Source organism: Exophiala oligosperma, assembly GCF_000835515.1.
Source record: "Exophiala oligosperma strain CBS 72588 unplaced genomic scaffold supercont1.3, whole genome shotgun sequence".
NCBI lineage: Eukaryota > Fungi > Ascomycota > Eurotiomycetes > Chaetothyriales > Herpotrichiellaceae > Exophiala > Exophiala oligosperma.
In genome coordinates, this window is record NW_015622820.1 from 1,334,064 (window position 1) to 1,353,686 (window position 19,623).

The window sequence follows — 19,623 nt, forward strand, 5'->3', positions numbered from 1 at the left end:
AATCCACCCTTTACCACTCTGGGTATCACAAAGTTGTCGAGGCAAGATACCTTCTCAATACCTTCTTATGAGTCCTTAGGTATGCAGCATCGACATGCAACACAGTGAAAAGAAGAGAGAGAAGAAAAAAACACCCCCAACACCCTGCTTGCTCATAACGAGTATCCGATCACACATAATGTCACCACCCATTTGTTTTGTTCGTCTCCGGCATCCGCAATATTTCCAAGTGATCAAAAACTCCATTGCCAAGGTTGGAAATATGCTGTCCTCTCAGTCATCGTCGTCTTCTCTTCTTTCCCTCTTCATGCAGACTTGTTTCCCGCCACAAGTCGTTCCATCTTCCTCAAAGCACCTCGAAGATCTCTTCCACTTCTCTCACCTTCCTCGCTCAACCACTTTTCCATTCGCGTTCTCACTCGCTTGAGATTGCGTTGAACCGGCATCTCCTCACCGTCTTGCACGGTGGCAGGGTTCAACAGCACGCCAAACACCTCTGTCCAGATCTCCTTCTCCCAATACCTCTTCAAGTTCTCCTTGAGCTTCCATTCCTTCTTTTGTCCCGGACCGAGACCGCCGCCGACAGGGACCGATTCGATGTATTTGCCGAACAACAAGCTGTGGATCACGCCCGCCGCACCGTGGTAATCAATCTGCCACTTCCACGGCTTACACTCCCGAATCTCGGCACAGTCGGTGGCACAGCTGGGCCAGTCGGCGATGAACTGGGCGTCCGCCTTGAACATCCTGGTATCGATGCCACGACCAAAGTCAATCAGTTTCAATCCTTTCTCGTTCCAGCCGGATCCACCAAGAGAGTCATACGGGCCAGTGACGTCGGTGCCGGAAAAGCGGACGAGACAATTGTCACCCTTGAGATCGCCGTGTAGGATACCCACTTGGTGCAGATCTTCCAGGCTCCGCAGCAATTCAACCCCAAACCACATGGCAAGCACTTCTTCGAGACCTTCGGCCGGTTTGCCAGCTTTCACATTCTCACTTCTGGCAAGGTTGACCAGGTCGAGCAACGTTCCTTGTGGACTGTACTCGAGCACAATGTACGCCTCGTCGCTAAAAAGATGGCATTCTTGCGCAAGGACGATTGACTGCATCGTGCGCGCAGCAGGGCCCAGACGTTGACGAACAGTGCGTAGAATATGGAATTCCCACACCAAAGTACCAGGAGGAGCTTCAGTCTTGAGCGCTTCAAGACCTTGGCGGGTGAACTCCATTGGCTTCTTCGGGCTTGAATTCTCTTTGTCTTCCACATCATCGACGATGGCGAGCGCATTGTCGTTCGGGTCATAGCTTTCGACGAGGTAGACAGGAGCGAAAGCGCCTGCACCCAACTCACGCTTGACAGCATACACGCGAGAAGCGCCAGCGAACTTGAGCAGAGGCGGAACTGCTTTGATAGCTGCGTCTTTGCTGCCTTGGCTCTTTCGTGGACTGCCTTTAGCTTTGAGCTTCGAGATCTTCTCAGCATAGGATTTCAGCAGAGAATACTGACCGAGTGCCTGCGCTGAGTGATCATAGTATCCGGAGTAGGACGAAACTGGAGGATGAACGGCAGTGAGAACCTGCCGTCGGATGACGTCGTCGCACGGGTTGCATTGCAAATCAGCTACAATTGGACCCTTGTGCTTGATGGTAGGTGGAATGATGCTTTTCGCCGGGGACTTGACTGGGACAGCAGGAGTCTGAAAGACAGATTTTTCATCCTTGATTGGAGCCGGACTAGCCTTGGCGATTGGAAATGGAATGTGACCATTCGAGTTGGGCCGATCTCGTCCAGGTCCCTTTCTCTGACGTGGAGAAGAACTCGCAACCTCCTCTTCCGTGATGCCGGTATGTTCGTACTTTCTCTTAGCAGACGAGGGAGGTGTGGCGTCCTGCTGCTGAGGACTACTCATCAAGAGCTTGTCGATCTGCACTTGCGAAGGGCTCTCGTAAGCATGGGTCGATCTGCTCGGAGTCTTGGACGTGAAGTAGTCAGGGTCATTGAACACGGTCGATGGAGCAAGGGAGCTCTCGGTTCTCTCGACGATTGGCGTCATGAATGGCAGCTTGTTTTGGGCGACGAGAGCAGGGTCTCGATACGGTCTCACCGGGGTAGGCTCATAATCTTCCGGTGGAAGAGGAATGAAGCGAGGCTTGTGAGAGATTTCATGATGCTCCGTGAAGACATCATCCACAGGTGTCGAGAGGCTGTCTCTGTTGTCGTCGTCATCTTCATCCATTGTTTCTTGTTGTTGGTGTTGTGCAGCCACTCCTTCTTCAGCCGCGCCTTCAGTCTCAGAGTGTGATGATGCGGGCAGATGATCTTGAATCTCAAGATCGTCCTGCTCTTCATCGTCAACATCTCCAGCCATCATGGCGATAGCCTTGGTGTCCATGTCGTCAAAGTTGCAGTTGGCAATGGCAGCGATAGCTTGTGTATCAAAGTCACCACCAAGCCCAGAGGTCTGAGTTGCGTTTTGACTCGACGAATCTAGACTCTCAGTCACATCGTCAGCCATTACATGTCTGTGTTTATTCTTTGACTTCATCCTGCCGTGAGCTTTGTTTGAGGAAGGATTGGGCTTGGTAGATGAAGTATTCCGGGAATCAAGCCGGGGCACGTGCTTGCTGGCTGTGAAATCTGACCAAGGAGAAACACTGTCAGGCTGACTGTGACTTTGTGTTTGGCTCTGGCTCTCGGTGTGATCAAATTGTGAAGCCAAGGTGTCCTCGCCATATTCACTGTCTGCTCCGAATTCCCGACCAGTGCCAGTGCTCTCGGCGTCCCCTGTCGTGCTGTACCCATCGTCCACGTCTTCAGTGAACTCAATCTCTTCACCACTTTGTGTATCTTCCTTCGCTATCTCTGGCTTACGAAGTGGCTGGTTGAACATGTCATATATCTCATTGGTCGCAGCTTTTGAGTGGAAGGTCATCGTAGGCTCGGCCGTGATTTTCCTCTTGAGTTTCTTGCCTGTAGGTGACTGAAGGCGTGTTTTGACCGTCTGTGTTTCCTGCTTGACTTCTCTGACCTTGTATTTCTTTTCCCTCGGCTTCTGACTTTGTGGTTGTGATTGAGAAGTGGACTGCGATTCTGGCATCCCGACCATGGATTGTGTTGAAACGTCATGAATACTGAGATTGCCCTGAGAAGTATCGTTCAGATCAACCTTTTGCTGGAATGATTCGCTCAAATTCTCTATGTCTTCCTGCTCCAGAGCTTTGCTGGCTTTGGACCTTGGCTTTGGTGGCGAGGCTTCATTTCCAGAAAGAGCTTGCAACGGAGCCCCTTCTGATGGTCCTTCTGGCTGACGCCAGTCTCGGCGGAACCACCCTCGCGACGTGGCCCGCAACTCTTCAAAACTGAACTCTTGGTCGTTGCTGGGATAGATGGCTTCGATATTGACAAAGACTCGCTCTATTCGGCCTGTACGAGGATTGACAACATCCCCAGGTCGCTGAACAGGTTGCCTTGCGCCGTTTATTGTTTGTAGAGACTATTAAAATATCGAATGTTAGTATTCGTCTAACAGTCTGTGAACCGGGATTCAGAGGCGCTTCGAATGGAAATTGGCATTGACTGTACATGAATCTAGGAAAATGGAAAGGTCGATCATACCGGGTCTTTGAAAATCTCCATCTTTGGTACTGTCCCTGCTCTACCTCCAGCTTTCATCTTTTCGCCAGTCCAAGGTCTTGCCTCGATAGTGTTCTCCTTCTTGCGCTCCTTGATTGAACCAATGTTATCCCAGCCATTCGTTGTCATTGCTGCTGGAGGAGGTGCAGCATTGTCGGCATCAGAGAAAATAGCCATTTTAGGCTTGCCAGAACGACTGGTTGTGGGGCGGCCTCCCGCACCATTCTGTTGTTGTTGTTGCTGCTGTGATGCCTGGGCGTCTTCGCTTCTATGCGCAGAAGCAAAGGGATCAATTTTGGCCGCTAATGCAGGTCGTACGGTTGGAAGAGCTGGAGAGCTGGGCTCATTATCTGCCTGCGGTCTCGCCTCAAATCGTTGCTGGAATTGGCTGTACTTTCGTATCAGTCTTTCCGTGGGCCTCGCTTCTTTTTCAATGCCCAGTTTGAACACTTCATCTGCCTGCATCCATCGTCCTGCCCCCTCTAGCCAAGCAGCGAACTCTTCGTAAAAGAGACCGAGCGCATCACCAATCCCATGTCGGGCAAGGAACGCAAATGTCTCCCGAGGGCTGTCGGAGAATAAGCGAATGTAGTGCAGCCACAGCTTCAGGTACCGTGGGTCATTTTTGTAGAGTGAAGAGGTAAGAAAGGCTTTGGTTGCCCGTTCGAGAAGAGGCAGTAATTGCGATTCGGGGGTCGCCTGAGCAGAAGGATAGGAATTCAGCGTCCATTTCACATATCGGTCGTAAATGTCCAGTGGATCGTCAGCATCTGCTATTGATTGCAGCTCGATCTCGTATTCCTGTCGAATCGCATTGTTCAGTGTCTTTGTTTCGTTCAATGTAGGCTCTGACTGTAAGCCTGGTTTGCCCGACGGTCGTGGTGTGAGGATGGCGGCGAGTTGCTTTGCAGATCGACCACCAGGTAATGACTGTATGTTTTCCTTATGTGTTTCTATGATGTCGAAGTTAATCAGGTCGTTGTCTGCAATCACAGGCACGGCCATTGTCGTGTTATGCTTCTCTGAGCTAACCTGTGTCGTTAATATACTGGCTGAGAAACACCTGCGACAAGAGGAAAATGAACAACAAGAACGAGATAGAGAAGACGAAGATGCATTGATGGTGATTGGCGCTGACAATGTCAACAAACAATCGCCTTGGCATGGGGTCATTGCCGAGGTTTAGCCGAACAATACTTCACGATCACAGCAACAATGGGAAGTGGATGTTCGACCGTGCAGTTGTGATAACCAGATTCAAGATGCCTCGATATGGATACAGCTACCAGGCTAAGTCACCAGAGAAAGAGGAAATGCAATCTCTTTGAAGCTCAGCGACTTGCGATCGCGACCTACCTTGGATCTTATATTGGAGGGCTCAGCATGGTTGCAAGATCTCAAGAATAGCCGGTGAAGAGCAAGAGTGGTTCTGAATGCTTCCAACATTCGTCAATGGATCTTCCACTTGATGATCAAGATATCTTGATGGTATATCCATGAAAGGTACCCTGGCAGGAGGTAGCAAAATTCCGACGCTCCAGATGTTGTGGTTCACCACCAAGCCGACTATCGAGACATCGATTGTGAAGGCAGTGTGGAGACACCTATCTTTATATATCGGTGATCATGGCCTCAGCAGACCGACTGGACAGTATTAGGCAATACTGTTGGTAATATCCCCAGTTGGGATGAAGCCCATGGTCAATAAGACCCCGGGTGGATTTGACGACGTCCGTGTTCAAGCATGAGCTCGTTCAGTTCCAGCCAGATCGTCCACACAGTACTCAGTATATATTATATTTGAAGTCGACGGTGGCTGATATGGCTGCAAGAAATGAATGGATCTCCCCGTGTATGTGCTGCAACTTGCTGAATGGTACACAGAAAGTCGAATAAAAAGTCTAGAATTCCTGATTAAGAACCAATGTAGCCTTACCTTTCGTGGTATTCGATCGACGCACCGCCTTTGGGTTTTCATCACGTTTCCGTAGATCGGTAGTATCGGAAAACTTGATCATATTCATCTTTTATTCACGAAGGAAGAGTATGTTATAAAATGTCGCTCCGCAAACGCTATCGACAGTAGAGGATCCTAGGAGTTCGCCGAGGATTTCCCAGCGCCGTAAGCACGGAATAGTCATGTTGACAAGCTGTAGAGCGCGATGAGACCATCCGAACGTCCTCAACCGGTAGGTAACTTGCTTACATCCAGTGAGAAAATTGACCTCTACGCCTTGTACCGAGCCTTATCACTTCAAGGTGGCCTTCGCGAACATCACGATCGTCTAGAAAATGGCGTACTCGGCCCTTCCAACATGGCCACTGATCCTCTTTGGCATTCTAGACCCGCTTGCACTGTGAGCAGTACCCTCCGCCCTGTCTAGTATCTCCTTTTCTTACTAGATGCCCTTCGTATACATAGTGTTTGGGGTTTTGCAACAGCCATCCTTGATCCAAAACAATACTACGCTGATCAGTCGCCGAACGCGGACCTGTCGAGTCTCATGTTCACGCCCCAGGCCCTTTCGCTGACTCTACAACTCGGGAATGTCTTCTTACTGATGGTCGCGATCGCTATAACGTGCTGTTGGACCACCCATGCCGAGATCACGAGGAGGTACTTGATCGCCGTGGCGATTGCGGACCTCGCGCACATATACGCTGCGTATTGCGGTATAGGGAACGATGTGTTTTGGGATTTTTCCCAGTGGAATCAGATGGCGTACGGAAACATTGGAGGGAGCTTGTTCATGCATGTGAATAGGGTGTTGACTGTGGCGGGCGTATTTGGCAAGCTCGGTACGCGTGAGCAAACGACCACGGGTACCAGCACGACTGGTGAGAAGAAGACGAGGTAGAAAAAAAACACCCTCATACGAATACGAAGAACAGGCACGCCTACGGCGGGTGTAGCATGGCAAGCAGAGTCTTTCGAAAGATTTCGTTGGGGTATTTTGCCTTTTCATTCCCTTTTTCCTGTCTATGCCTCTACGGCTAGAAAAAAAGTATGGCCTTGTCCGAAGAACTCAAGCATAGTCTCTGAAGTAGAGCAGCTTTGTGTTTCATCATGCTCTAAAAGCACGCTAGTCATAACTTCGCCTCGAAGAATCCATTCGTTCTTGCAAAAGAAGACTTTTTTTGAACCTCGCCAGCAGTGGCTGGGAGTCAAGGGCAATTGATGACCACATCTCAATGAATCTGCGAGCCATATTATCAGGCTACAGGTGGTGGAAATCGAATTTAATGGCCGCTGGCCATGGCGACAGCACGACGACGATCTCTCTCCTCGGCAATCGACAGCTGTGATGATTATTAGCATGTAGGCAAAGTGATATCTCAGGTGAATTATTCGTACCTTGACACCCTTGCCCTTTGGCAGACTGACCCATGGCTTCTCCTTGCCAATGATGAAGACGTTGCTTTCTCGGGTAGCGAAAGAGTTGTCAATGGCGTCCTTGATGTGAACGATGGCGAAGCCACCGTCGTGTCTCTCACGGTGAGTGATGACACCAACACGACCCATGTTACGACCACCAGTAACCATGGCGATCACACCAGTGTCGAATCGGATGAAGTCGGTGATCTTTCCGGTTGCGAGATCGATCTTGACGGTGTCGTTAACCTTGATGGCCGGGTCGGGGTATCGGATACTATTAAACCTATCAGCTATTTTGTTTTTCTTTCCAACCACATCTTGGCCCAACGGCTGATAGATGCTTGAGCGCAGACTTACGTGCGAGCATCATGCGTAACCAAGTATGGGATTCCTCCTTTTCCGATTTGAACACGCTTGACCTTGCCGAGTTTGTACTCTGCCTCGGCTTGTTCGATTCGGTGCACGGCGAAGCGGCCCTTGGTGTCGTAGACCAGACGGAAGTGCTCGCCAGTCTTGTCGATCGAGATGACATCCATGAAGCCAGCTGGGTAGGTAACGTCGGTGCGGACCTTGCCATCAACCTTGATGAGGCGCTGCATCAGGATAGCATTGGTCTCACGGCCGTTGAGAGCATACTTGAGACGATTTCGGAGGAAAACGATCAAGGGCAAGCAATCGCGGGTTTTCTGATTAGAAAGTCAGTATTTGCATTTCACCTCGCAAGGACGATTGTGCAACGAACGTGAGGACCAGGGGACGCCTTCGGGGCATAGGCGCCCGAGAGCTTGTCCAGCAGCCAGTGCGAAGGTGCGCTGAGGCGTTTCTGATGCTTCTTAGGACCGCGACCCATCTTGTTGTGATGTTGTGAGATGTGTGTAGGGATGCAGCTTCAATCTGCGAATCTGTAGATGAATTTTCGAGGGTTGAAAGTTGGCGCAAAATCTTGGCGTCTTGGCGCCACTTGATTTGTTCAAATGACGGGTTTTGTGGTCCAGGAAGTCGAGGGTGTGTCATTTGAAAATGGGGCCACGCACGATTTATTAGGCTAATGTCAAACGCTGCTTGCGAGGAACACGTATTGTATTGCTACACTTCAGGATCTAGATTTCTACCACATCCCCTACTTTATAGCAGCCCCTGGATGATGGCCGCCTCCGCATTGAGTATTGAGGATCCAGCAGCACCAATGACGGTGTTGTGGCTCAGACAAGCAAATCTGATGTCGAAGTGTGAACCCTTAGCAGCCTCTCGTACTCGCCCTACGCTGACGGCATAACCACCCGAGATATCCCTATCAAGTCGAGGCTGTGGTCGATCCGGCTCATCGAAGACAACGATTGCCTGTTCTGGAGCAGAAGGGCAACCCAGCTTCTGTGCCTCGGCAACATAGTCTCTCATGGCTTGCTTGACTTGTTCCGCACTTGGTGGAGGTCTCTGCTTGAACCTCAATGATACGAAAGCCATATGGCCATCTGTGACTCCGACGCGTGTGCATGTTGCTCCTATTGTGAGGCCAGATTGCTCCTCGAATGCAGTCGCATCTGCATTCATGGACCCCAGTATTTTCTGAGCTTCAGTCTCCAGTTTGTCTTCTTCTCCCTGGATATAAGGGACAACATTGTCAAAAATGTCCATACTTGGTACACCTGGATACCCTGCACCCGAGACTGCTTGTTCGGTAAAGACCTCGACGTCCTCGACGGGTCCGAATCTGGCCTGTATAGCCGCAAAAGGAATGACTATGCCAATAACGGCACAATTAGAATTGCAGACCAGAAACCCCTTCTTGAGCCCGAAGTGTTTCCGCTGGTGAGGGATAAGTCCCAAGTGAGAGATATTGACTGTAGGTACCACCAAAGGCACAATTGGATCCCTTCTGTAGTTCTTCGCATTGGAAAAGACCGGGATTTCGGCTTTGAGAAATTCCATTTCTGAAGAGTCTAAGTATTTGAGAGTGTCAAGTCAAACATTCAAAACATACCAACGTCTCCAGCAACATCGCTGTCCAGACCAGAAAAAACTAGATCACAGTCGGTGAAATTGCTGGCCTTGCATTCCCGCACGACAAGGCTGGCCAAGTCGGCAGACATTGGTCTTGCCTGCTTCCACCGGACAGCATCTTTGTACTTCTTCCCAGCCGACCTCGATGAGGCACCAACAGCTTGTAGATGGAGCGTGGGGTGGTCGGCCAGAAGCAGAATGAATCTCTGCCCGACAGATCCTTGAACAATAAGTATTTCGAGCATATATAAGATGTAATGAACGTACCTGTTGCACCTAACACAGCACATTTCCTCTTGGGTTGAGAGGATGCGTTTGCCATCTTCAAAGGCCCGAATTGTAGTATTTCAGGATTTGACTGTAGTTGCGAAATGAGGGACAATTGGTAGCCTAGAAAGAAATCGTTATTGAAGATGCGTTTTCCCAATGTGACAGTTTAGGTGACTACCACACTTGTCGATTGTCCAAAGGTTTTGAATGAGTGAGTATCTAGGCTCAACAAGTAGCGAAGATTGGGCGGAGGTTGAAAATAATTTCACCGATTCCGCTCGTCATTGTCTGAGTCACTGGCAAAAGGGACCATCGCCCCTTAAAAGCGGCAATTTCTTTGGCGTGTCCCTCGTACTCGTACGAAGCTCGAGACTCAACGATATGGTGAAGCAAAAGTCTCAAGAAGCAATTTCGTAGCTGCAAAGTGACGTTAAGTTGACATCTAATTTCATCTTCATGTGTTCAACTTCTCTTGCCATAAAACTCGACAATCATGTAAAAGTCCTTAGTATAAATCTAATGGTTACGACGAGGGTTCAGAAGCTATGATCGCAAGATCACCGGTCGAACTTCTTCTACAATTGATCTTGTAAGATCCTCCAACACCTTGTGGCTTCGGAAGAGCTCGTTGAGTGCCACAATGTCATCATAATGATTGTCAGGATCAGTACGTCCACGAGTTGTGAAGCCAAGATCGTGGGAAAAGTACAGCAACATCGCATGGGACAACTACAAGGTCTGGGAAACGACAACTGGACGAGGATACCAGTAACATGAATGGCAGCAGCATCATAAATGGAAGACAACGACGACATATATGAGGACAACGACGATGTAACAACATGTATGCAAGGTAACGACGACATTCATGGGGAACAACTACAACAAGGTGTTCAAGCGACAACCCCTCCGAGCAATTGCACCAGGCAATGTACACGATGGGGCTGCGACTGTCCAAGCGATACTCAGCGGGATAGTAGCGAACCTCCATGAGCCCTGTGTAAACAGTAACAGTAGCCCCCAGTGTCTTTTCAGAGACCGGGTATTGATTGGTTTGAGAGTGTTGTACCAAGACTTCATACTTTTGACAGAGAGAACCAAGAACTCATGTCATTTCTGCTCTCGCCCTGGTGGGTGGATTTGAAAGAAATACTGAGGGTCATCATTACATTGGAACGTGAGCTCACCACACTGTCACGTACTTCTGTTCAGTCCACTCAGCTGAGAATTCGAACCGTCGGCGCGAAAAACAAGCAGCTTTTGAAGTGGTGGCTAGCCCACCCCCGAAGCACTGCAACAAGGCGATGACAACGATGGTGGGCTAGCCAAACCCCAACTCCCCGGCTCACACCTCCTAACACCACACACTTCCACTCGTCCACCATCACCCACATCATCCCACTTCAGTGGATGAGAACTTGCCAATCAGGCCTCAAGAGACACCATCAGTCGTTCGCACAGGGGCTACTGATCCTGATGGACTCTATCGAACCTTTCATGACGAAGAACTCACCACGTCATGAGCGGTCAGTAGGTGGTGGCGGGCCGCAAGAAACGCGGCCGTTGATCAAAGATCTCCGGCCGTTCCTTGGGCAATGTCCGCACCTTTCCTCGCCAAATGACGACAGGGCGTTCAGAACGAACGGAAGCGGGTGGTGTGGTTGGTGCCACACGAAGAGAAGTAGGACGCGGAGCGTCCATTGTCTCTTCAAAAGCTTTTGGTTTGCTGCAGAAACAACCCATCTTGGATGAAATGTTACTGTGACGTGAAAAATGTTCAGAATTCTGAAGGAAGGAAAATTGGGAGGTTTGGGGGGGATGCCACTTATTTGTAGTCTTTTCCCGGCCTTCCTCTCTTCCTCTTCTTTGCCGATCTGCCTACAGGTGAGCCACTCTTGAAAAGTTTCCATGCTCCAAAGTTTTCTCAATGGGGTTGCAGAGATACTGTTCTGTCTGTACGGAAGCAGTATCCGTCGTCACACACACAATGTTGTTCGATATTCAATGCCCAGCCAGTCAGCAGTCACGCCAGAAGGACCCTCTGAAGCGAGCCACAGTATAACCAGAAAATTCTTCAACCTTATGAACGTTTGAGGGTATGCAGATGACAAGGTATCCGCACTGGGACTGGCAAATTGAGGATGTGCTAGACAAATCGTGAGTTTTCAAAACACAAGGCGAGCAAAATGCGCAATCCCCACTTGAGGGGCCTTCGGAACCCAATATTTGCCGGAAGAGTTCTCACGAACATCTCTTGGATCGACTCAGGCAGACAGTCTTGCAGATCCACTTCGCGGGGATTGGAAGACTGTACCGGTGAAGCTTGTCAAATACTTGCGCGAGGCTGTATCAGAGAATGTACAGATCATCCCGAAGATGAGCCTTTATCAAACGGGAAGTGAGCAGCATTGGGGACATCAAGGGTCAACAGAGGAGGGGAATGGGGAGTCGGGCAAGTCAAGGCAACAGTTGCGGAAAAGTGGAACTGCTCCCAACAATTTCATGTGGCATCAGAGGTCGGAGTGAGGAAATGCACTCCTTGCATAAATCACTGGAGAGAAAGGGCGCAATTGTTCATTCGTCATGGCTTGAGGCTCCACGAGATGATCAGGAAGTGAGAAATGGTCTCGAAAGGCCCCCATCAGACACGAAACTAGGTATGTTTAGAAGGCATCTACCATTTTCCAGCCGTGGTAAGCGTCTCAGCTCCCATGCCCCCAGATGCCGCTCACTACCTCTTGTTTCTTCCTTGAATGAGACATGGCCGACTGATGACCGTGGGGAAGAATCCCGATTTGTCCACAAATGCTGATAGCAACATTGTCGGGGAGTCTTGAGGAGAAAGAGGTAGGAGGAGTGGCATCGTCGCAGGGAAGAAACAGCAGAGGGAAGATGTCCAACCCAATCTCAGAAATAGCAGACCGAGATGTTGTAAGTCACTTCTGCTCCATGTCCCGCAATGCCAATCCTCTTTCACGCGTCTGTTCAGAGTCCTTTTGTTCGCCGTATCCTGAACACTGACCCTACAACGACGCTCTTGAAGAGTACACGGTAGGAGTTCCCAAGCCTAGTCACTCATCTAGCAATGCGTTCTCCGGAGGTTTATTGAGGCCGGTAAGATACGGGAATCAGGCAGGAAGAGATCGGTAGCGGCGGTGGTACGTTCGTAGCGGGACCAGGACTGACACAGATATGAAGATGGATGTTTACGACAGCCGTAGATGGCCGGTGAGAATGACATGGGCGTGACGTGATCTAGTATCGCTTCACCCAGGCTTTACCCAAGCTTTACCCAAGCTTTGCCCAGAGGCAACTGGTGGAATTCCATCAAACAGGGCACCTCGACTACAAAGTACGTAAATCAAGTTCGGTGGTCCATCAACCATCGCAGGTATATTTGTATGGACAAAACAATCTACTCCATGTCTGCAAATTGTGAATTTTCCTTCTACGTCTTCACACGCCATCAATCAAAGCGACGTCAAATAAAGTAGGGATTCAATGGCGCAATCTATCTTTCTTCCTCCTCCAAAATCGAACGTTGTCTCCATGGAGGAAGCGAGCTCGTCTAACGGTAGGATAACGACTGAGAGACCGGATCGGTGAAGCGAACATGATTTTGACCAGGGTACTGCGTAGGAAAAGGAGAACACTTCTCCGAGGCGGATGCAATCTAGAATCAGTCAGTCCGGCCAATGCTCTCCGGAGCCGTACGAGTAATAAACGAGTCGTTGAGAAAAAAGACACCGGGGGACTTGGCTTTCTTGTGTGCAATCGGCGATAACGAAAAATGACCGGGGAAACAGTTTGTTCTAATGTGTGAGTCTAGCCAGTCTTCGTTCCGGTTCATGTTTAGAGGTCAAAGAGTCGCAGATGCGCCCAGTTTCGGCGATATGCCCACCATCCATGTCCTTATCTCCGGCCCGCATACTACCAGCTGCAAGTACAACAACGACGACGACCGCCGAGGGGAATCTCGCTTGCAACCTCCTCTTCTGGTGTCTCGATCAATAGCCCATCGAATACTCTTTTGTGATACAAACTGCCTGATGTGAGCAGAGAAGAAACTTTCGATTGTAGGGCGTTGATACTGTCTTTGTGTAGTGTCAGTCTGGACCACCACCACCACCACCACCACCACCACTTGCCTGGTCAGGACACTCATGGGAGTTCAAGTGAACTCCGTACTGACAACTGACAGTCTTACTCGACAGTAGCCTCTCGGGGAATTTACCAAGCACTCCGAATACGAAGACCGTCCTCGATTCAGTGTCCGCCTGGAACAACAACCGTTCGGTCAGTTACAAGTACGACTGGCCATGTCCTACGGCTCACGCGCCATCCTGTCCTCCACGGACGTCTCTTCGCCATTGTCGGTCTCTCCGTCCGAGACGGCACTTCTTCTTCTCGATTACCAAAACATCGCCGTCTCTCGCCTCGTGGACGCGGCGCCCGTCGTGCTCAACGTGGCCCGGCAGATGCGAGACTGGGCACTGTCCAAGGACATGGTGGTGTACCACTGCCTGGTCGACACGACGCCCGGGAACAGGCCGTCCCCCCGCAACAGGATGTCCCTGAAATGGCGCATGTACGAGGACAAGTTCGCCAGCATGCCGGCGTTGGGTTACGAGGCCGACGTGCTCTCCCCGATCGACCCGGGCCGTGAGAGGATGGTCGTCCGACCGCCGGGGACGGTCTCGGCGCTCGAGTCAGCGGGCCTCCTGGACGAACTTGGCCAGAGGGGTGTGAAGAGCCTGATGCTATGTGGGTTGACCACCAGTGGCTGCGTGCTCAGTACCGCGAGACAGGCCACCGATCGAGGGTTCATCGTGACCGTCGTGGAGGATGCGTGTTTCGACCCGGTCCCCGGCTTGCATGGGATTTTGAGCGCTCATGTCTTGCCCGCGACTGCACATGTCGCGATTTCCGGTGAGCTCAGGGATGCATGGAAGGTGTTGTAGTTGAGTTGTAGGTGGGTGGGAGGACGGGGTACCGGGGATTGTGCATGACTATTTTTTTTGATTTTAATCTCAACGCGTTGTCGTTTTGATGTTCGTGCGTATCAACGACACAACTTTGAGAAACTGTCTAGAGATTCGTGACCAAGATTGATGCTTGGTAGATATCGACTTGTAACAAGTAATCGAGGTATTGATTACCTATCAGTAGACATGGAACAGTAAACTGGCTCAATATGTTGTGTCAGCATACCCTGAAATGGGTAAAGTGGGTCCCTACACAATTTGGAAATTCGGTGTATCACGCTTTTGTTTGCTCAAGCCCTGACCGGCCATCCCAAGCGGGAGGAGAGTACTCATATTCTAGGTGATGAGAACCCTCTCTTTAGTATGCATAGCTAGCAGGCCGTCATACTATAGACTTACCCATAGATGCATGTACATGGTACGAAGTAGACGGTGCTCATTCACTAAACTTTTGTTCCACAGAAAGCAAAGGTACATCGATCGAAGAAACTTGGCCAGAACTGATCTGGTACTAAGTTATATCGATCCCTATGTTAATTTTACGGTTTATACATTGTAGAGCACTACGGACGTCGTCGTTCGTTGATTGTCGGTTCATTTGGACCGTGCTAGTAGTTGTTAACTTCCTTGCCGTAGCATTTATTGCTATTAGTACTCCGCACTGACTATCTTTATCGACTAATGCCTCGAATGTTGATTTACTTACTGTAGATTTACCAATTGCCAGTGATGGTTTTATATCAGGTATATTAGGATATATTAAAATGCGAGGTATATCTCTCTTATCTAGCTCTCTTTGTTTTTCCAAAAACGATCGTGGTATCATGACACAGTTACACAAATAAAAAGTCCATGACTCGGCACACAAAGTCACCATTGACCAATGTGGCTATAGATTCCTTCTCTGCCGGGGGGTATCATCATCAAGAAATTGCTCAAACAATACTTCACCCATTTCTTCCTTGTTTCACATTACTTCTTCAGTCTCACCTCAAAAAACTCCGATACGTAAAAAGGTACTCACTCACTCTCACACTCACACCGACATTACTATACCTTTCACGCATCGAGAGTTGAAGCGCCTCTTCAACCCCATACACACACACTCTGAGATTTACTCTCTGTGCTCGAGTTCCTTTTCGGCATCGGTACTGTTGCGAGCAGCGGCTTCATCGCCGGCCGTTGTGGCCGCCGGTTGAATCTCTCCGGCCTCAGCGACGCCGTTCCCGGTACCGGCCTCCCTTCTGATCCTGGCGATCTCGTCGGGTGGAGGGGCCTCCCATTTCCGACTCTCCCAAGGTTTTACGCTGAGGAGGTACATGGAATCGATCTCCTCCAGGGTCCGACCTTGACCCTCGATGACGAAGAAGTAGATCAGGAGGAGACCCAGCAGGTTACACCCGGCGAAGACGTAACCGTAGAGGAAATCAATGTCGCCGGTGATGAAGGGGGTGAAGAAGGCGAGGAGGAAGTTCCACAGCCAGTTCGAGGCGGTCGACAGGGCCATGCCTTTGGCACGGTAGCGGGACGGGTAGAGTTCACCGCAGATGGTCCAGATCATAGGTCCCCAAGCTAGAAGAAGGCAAGTATGTCAGTAATCTTCTTTTCATCATCGTAGAAGTGACAGATCATGTCCAAAAACTTACTCGTTGCGAAACCAAAAATGAAGAAAGCCGCCATGACAATCATAGCAGTGCCACTAGATTCGGTGCTTTGCGGATTGTTGCGGTCAAGGGAGAAATGGCCGATACTAGCAAAGATCATAAACATGAGGACTGTGATTGGCTGTTAGCAGTCTGTAAAAGATTTGTCACATGATATGCTAAGCCTTTACCAATAAACACAGCCTTGTCACATGACAAGGCTGATATTTTGGTAAAGCCTCAGGGGGATACTCACACATCCAAAATGAGCCGACAATCAACGAACGACGACGTCCGTAGTGCTCTACGATGTATAATCCGTAAAAGGTTGTGCCGAAGTTAATTCCGTTGAGGATCATTTGCGTGACAAACGAGTTGTTGATGCCCGTGGCCTTGAAGATGACCGTTCCGTAGTAGAAAAAGTAGTTTGCGCCGGTGAGTTGCTGGAACATCTGCAGGGCGACACCGAGGAGGATCCGGTACGCCATCTTGGGTGCTCTGAACATGTTGACCCATTCCTGGATGACGCCGTCCTGCTTGTTCTCGGCGCGGAGCTTGGCCTCGATCTCTTCGAGTTCGACGTGGACGCTGTAGTGGTTTTCGGACGCTCCGTAGACCTTGAGCATGATCTTCTTGGCTTCCTCCTTCTGGCCCTTGCGGTAAAGGTAACGGGGTGTCTCGGGGAAGATCAGGATGCCCGCTCCGAGGATAAAGGCGAAGACGAAAGCGAGGCCCATGGGGATACGCCAGGATGATGCATTGCCTCTTTGGTGTTCGTAGCATCCAAAATTGATACATGCGGCCAGGAAGATACCGAACGTGATCTGCCATCGCAGTTAGTTATTTGGGATCAAGCAGACAGATCTCGTGCCCATTGAGACTTACGAAAAGTTGGTATGTACTGATCAGGGCTCCACGAATGTGTCGAGGGGCGGTTTCGGCTGTTGTCTTTCGTTAGATACGGAACCATGAAACCTTAGCAATCGTTCCAACTTACCCATATACATGGGCACGAGCAAAGATAGGGCACCCACGCCCAAACCTGCCACCCAACGGCCCATCATGATTTGGTACCAGTGGTGTTCCGACGAGATCATGACGATGTTGCCGACCGCGAAGATGCAGCACCACAATGTGACCGAGGGCTTTCGGCCAATGAAGTCGGCAATGGGAGCTGCCACAAGAGCGCCGATCAATGTACCGATTGAGAGCTAAAAGAGTCAGCGGTGAAGTTCCAGTGAAAAAACCACAGTCCAAGGCCGTGTACTACGAATGACTTACCATGGCCACGATGAGACCAGACCTGACGTTGCTGAAGTAAGCGGTTCCATCGCTGTGATGTTGACCGAATCGATTCAGGAAATCCGGCATGGCCAAGAATCCCGAAATCTGACCGGTATCATAACCGAAGATGAAACCACCCATCGACACGAGCATGCCCATCCAGAAGGACTCCCATGTTACTCGTCGCAACGGGCTATAGTCCAAATGTGATAGGGACTTTCTTGCATCGGTAGAATCTCCGCTATGCGGATCGTATCTGTAGGTAAACCACACAGTCAGCAACCCAAAGAATTCTGACTCAGTTACGAGTGTACCTGGGGATGAGTGCACGTACTTTGCGTAGGAGACGTAGTTGGTCAAGCCCAGAGATTCCCGCGTGGGCTTCTGGAACTTTGGGACTTTGAAAGACCCCATAATTTGTGTGAGTAGATGTGATACAACTTGTTGATTGTCGTTTTCTTTTGTGATGAGAAGCAGTCAGCTTTCTTTTCGTTTGGGAGAACGTATAGCAGCTCGGGTTGATCTTATACCTCCCAGGCTGACCCACCTGCTCGCGGAAAAATCGTTGCTACAACACGTGGTGATCAGTGCATTCTGGTCGAGGTGAAGTGTGAATGTAACTTTCCCGAATGGCGGAGGCCCACGGATGACACCACGAAAGAGGAGACCGGGGGGATGCTTTCATCGCATACGTCCAATGACGCCTGTGAAGTGAGTGATTTCTCCAGGGATCGGTAAGCACGAGGTCTCCATCAAAGCACATAGTGCGCATACCGTGCAGAGTAATCCGAGGGAAAATGGCCCATGGTACGAGAGTGGGTCCCTCGCGTGAGGTTGTCCGGAGCCAATGAGGGTTCCGCATGATCTTGTGGTATTCGGCAACTCATCGATGCCGAACAGCGTAGTACAGTATAATAGTGCACGATCGAGAGGGTCCCGAGGTTCGAAAACACAATCCAGGGATGCGCCGCAGACGTCTTTGTGGCGTGAAAGAAGCTCTTCGCTAGTCTAGGCCCGCGGAGCTTGTGTAGATCTCGAATTATCACGGGAGGCGAGGCTGGACACCTACCGGAAAGGCGCGGATGTTCGACTCACCACAACAAATCCCAAACCTGTCAGCAATTGCTAACTTGTTGACTTGGTCACTTGATCAATGACGATGTGAGGTTACTTTGAGGACGGAGTAAGAGAGAAACATGTCCTTTGTATAGGGGGTTTCCTCGTATCCCTCGTAATCAGATTTCTCACACTCCCCGTGGGGAGTTTCGCCGCATGAACCTGAGGTCTCAGTACGCCACCACAACAAGGTGAGCAACGAGATGATTTTATCCAGTTTATTGGCCATTCTGCATACAATTTGAGCACCCTGTTGTGCTCATAAGCACTGTATAGTAGAGTAAAACGTACGTCCATTGGACTTGTCGATGGGAAGGTTTCAGTACGCGCGAATGGTCAGTCGATCACCTTTCGTTAGTTACATAGCATACTGCAGGTGATGGGGGCCACAATCGAACTATGCGGACCGAATAATGGCTCCCTCGCCGTTGACACCTAATTACCAGTACGAGTATTGTGCCTGGCCTTGTAGCCGAATTTCCGTACCCAGTTCATGCTCTGGTGTTCACACTCTAAAGTAGGTACAGTACCTACCTATCTTCATGGGCCTTCGAGCTTCATTAGGCTTGTGCCATGGCCTCATTAGCGCCTGGAAGAATGTTCACAGCGCCCTAATAGTGAGTAAATAGTAAGGGCCTTGAGCGTTGGCCCGGCAGTGAATCGTGGTCCGTGGTCTGTGGTCTCTGCGGTGTTTGCTCTGTGGTGCACGTGAGCCCCACCCGGGCCTGCAATCATCACCTGAGGCGCCGAGGTCCCCTGAAGATCACGAGTTCCCTCAAGGTTTTTCATCCGTCACTAAAAAAACATTATTCCATCGTGTCTTCTGGAAATCCTCCGTAATCAGACGGAAGAAACAAACGTCAATGTCACGACATCATCACATCCTTTCGGTCCAACGGTTCTGGCCGAGTCTTTCAAGATATTCGTTTGACGTTTGAGGCTCATGATCACTGTCCTATTTTTAGGCAAGTGATTCGCGATTCTTTTCCCTCGCCCGAACTGTTGGTTGGCCCTACTGTACTCAACACACTATGTACACACATGGTACTCCGAGGGGTAAAGTGATTTGTAGGTCAGCATATGTTACATCCTTGCGGGGCTGTTTAACATTCCGAACTCCGTTTGATCTCTCTGACATACCTCTCCCAAAGACCCTGCTTCTCTGTGTAATGGAGTTTCACTTTGTGGTCATGTTAATCCGAGATCTGGACCTCTCTCGACTTGGCAAGACTCTCATCTGATCCTGCTTTGATTTCGGAGGTACTGCACAATCACCCACTTCTTATTGAAGTGGTACGACCGGATATCCAG

General features: G+C 50.0%; 6 protein-coding genes across 9 annotated transcripts; 2 read left to right on the forward strand and 4 right to left on the reverse strand.

The window, feature by feature from the left end:
• Positions 1-74: 74 nt before the first annotated feature.
• On the reverse strand, positions 75-4,700 carry PV06_03294 (uncharacterized protein). Its single transcript, XM_016404063.1, has 2 exons — positions 3,620-4,700; positions 75-3,497 (listed from the first exon to the last, which is right to left on the reverse strand). The coding sequence occupies exons 1-2, from the start codon at positions 4,640-4,642 to the stop codon at positions 306-308; spliced, it is 4,215 nt and encodes a 1,404-aa protein (XP_016265068.1). The 5' UTR covers positions 4,643-4,700; the 3' UTR covers positions 75-305.
• Positions 4,701-6,576: 1,876 nt separating this feature from the next.
• On the reverse strand, positions 6,577-7,893 carry PV06_03295 (40S ribosomal protein S4). Its single transcript, XM_016404064.1, has 4 exons — positions 7,756-7,893; positions 7,371-7,699; positions 6,993-7,287; positions 6,577-6,937 (listed from the first exon to the last, which is right to left on the reverse strand). The coding sequence occupies exons 1-4, from the start codon at positions 7,861-7,863 to the stop codon at positions 6,878-6,880; spliced, it is 792 nt and encodes a 263-aa protein (XP_016265069.1). The 5' UTR covers positions 7,864-7,893; the 3' UTR covers positions 6,577-6,877.
• A 184-nt stretch (positions 7,894-8,077) lies between these two features.
• On the reverse strand, positions 8,078-9,525 carry PV06_03296 (aspartate-semialdehyde dehydrogenase). Its single transcript, XM_016404065.1, has 3 exons — positions 9,282-9,525; positions 8,995-9,234; positions 8,078-8,944 (listed from the first exon to the last, which is right to left on the reverse strand). Exons 1-3 carry the CDS (start codon positions 9,334-9,336, stop codon positions 8,139-8,141), a joined length of 1,101 nt encoding a protein of 366 aa, XP_016265070.1. The 5' UTR covers positions 9,337-9,525; the 3' UTR covers positions 8,078-8,138.
• A 1,169-nt stretch (positions 9,526-10,694) lies between these two features.
• Positions 10,695-11,036, forward strand: PV06_03297 (uncharacterized protein; the record flags this gene model as incomplete). Its single annotated transcript, XM_016404066.1, has 1 exon — positions 10,695-11,036. One exon carries the CDS (start codon positions 10,695-10,697, stop codon positions 11,034-11,036), a length of 342 nt encoding a protein of 113 aa, XP_016265071.1.
• A 688-nt stretch (positions 11,037-11,724) lies between these two features.
• On the forward strand, positions 11,725-12,096 carry PV06_03298 (uncharacterized protein; the record flags this gene model as incomplete). The annotated part of the gene is made up of 1 exon (XM_016404067.1): positions 11,725-12,096. The coding sequence occupies one exon, from the start codon at positions 11,725-11,727 to the stop codon at positions 12,094-12,096; it is 372 nt and encodes a 123-aa protein (XP_016265072.1).
• A 2,903-nt stretch (positions 12,097-14,999) lies between these two features.
• On the reverse strand, positions 15,000-18,048 carry PV06_03299. Of its 4 annotated transcripts, XM_016404068.1 has the most exons (7): positions 17,531-18,048; positions 17,194-17,452; positions 16,910-17,123; positions 16,798-16,853; positions 16,169-16,736; positions 15,916-16,044; positions 15,000-15,841 (listed from the first exon to the last, which is right to left on the reverse strand). In XM_016404068.1, the coding sequence occupies exons 1-7, from the start codon at positions 17,608-17,610 to the stop codon at positions 15,384-15,386; spliced, it is 1,764 nt and encodes a 587-aa protein (XP_016265073.1). In that variant the 5' UTR covers positions 17,611-18,048; the 3' UTR covers positions 15,000-15,383. The 4 variants fall into 4 exon arrangements, with proteins under 4 accessions (XP_016265073.1, XP_016265074.1, XP_016265076.1 ...); XM_016404069.1 differs by having other exon boundaries at positions 15,000-16,044; XM_016404071.1 differs by having other exon boundaries at positions 15,916-16,736.
• Positions 18,049-19,623: the final 1,575 nt, after the last annotated feature.

What these genes read in the sequence shown, in the direction of transcription:
- PV06_03294 (XM_016404063.1), bottom strand. Translation starts at nt 4,642, where the DNA reads ATGGCCGTGCCTGTGATTGCAGACAACGACCTGATTAACTTCGACATC. An exon ending in TGGAGATTTTCAAAGACCCG is followed by an intron (nt 3,498 to 3,619) that starts GTATGATCGACC and finishes ATATTTTAATAG; the next exon opens with TCTCTACAAACAATAAACGG.
- PV06_03295 (XM_016404064.1), bottom strand. Translation starts at nt 7,863, where the DNA reads ATGGGTCGCGGTCCTAAGAAGCATCAGAAACGCCTCAGCGCACCTTCG. An exon ending in AGGCGTCCCCTGGTCCTCAC is followed by an intron (nt 7,700 to 7,755) that starts GTTCGTTGCACA and finishes CTTTCTAATCAG; the next exon opens with AAAACCCGCGATTGCTTGCC. An exon ending in CAAAGGGCAAGGGTGTCAAG is followed by an intron (nt 6,938 to 6,992) that starts GTACGAATAATT and finishes TAATCATCACAG; the next exon opens with CTGTCGATTGCCGAGGAGAG.
- PV06_03296 (XM_016404065.1), bottom strand. Translation starts at nt 9,336, where the DNA reads ATGGCAAACGCATCCTCTCAACCCAAGAGGAAATGTGCTGTGTTAGGT. An exon ending in TGCTGTGTTAGGTGCAACAG is followed by an intron (nt 9,235 to 9,281) that starts GTACGTTCATTA and finishes TTATTGTTCAAG; the next exon opens with GATCTGTCGGGCAGAGATTC. An exon ending in CGATGTTGCTGGAGACGTTG is followed by an intron (nt 8,945 to 8,994) that starts GTATGTTTTGAA and finishes TAGACTCTTCAG; the next exon opens with AAATGGAATTTCTCAAAGCC.
- PV06_03299 (XM_016404068.1), bottom strand. Translation starts at nt 17,610, where the DNA reads ATGGGGTCTTTCAAAGTCCCAAAGTTCCAGAAGCCCACGCGGGAATCT. An exon ending in TCAGTACATACCAACTTTTC is followed by an intron (nt 16,737 to 16,797) that starts GTAAGTCTCAAT and finishes CTGCGATGGCAG; the next exon opens with ATCACGTTCGGTATCTTCCT. An exon ending in TGTCGGCTCATTTTGGATGT is followed by an intron (nt 16,045 to 16,168) that starts GTGAGTATCCCC and finishes AGCCAATCACAG; the next exon opens with TCCTCATGTTTATGATCTTT.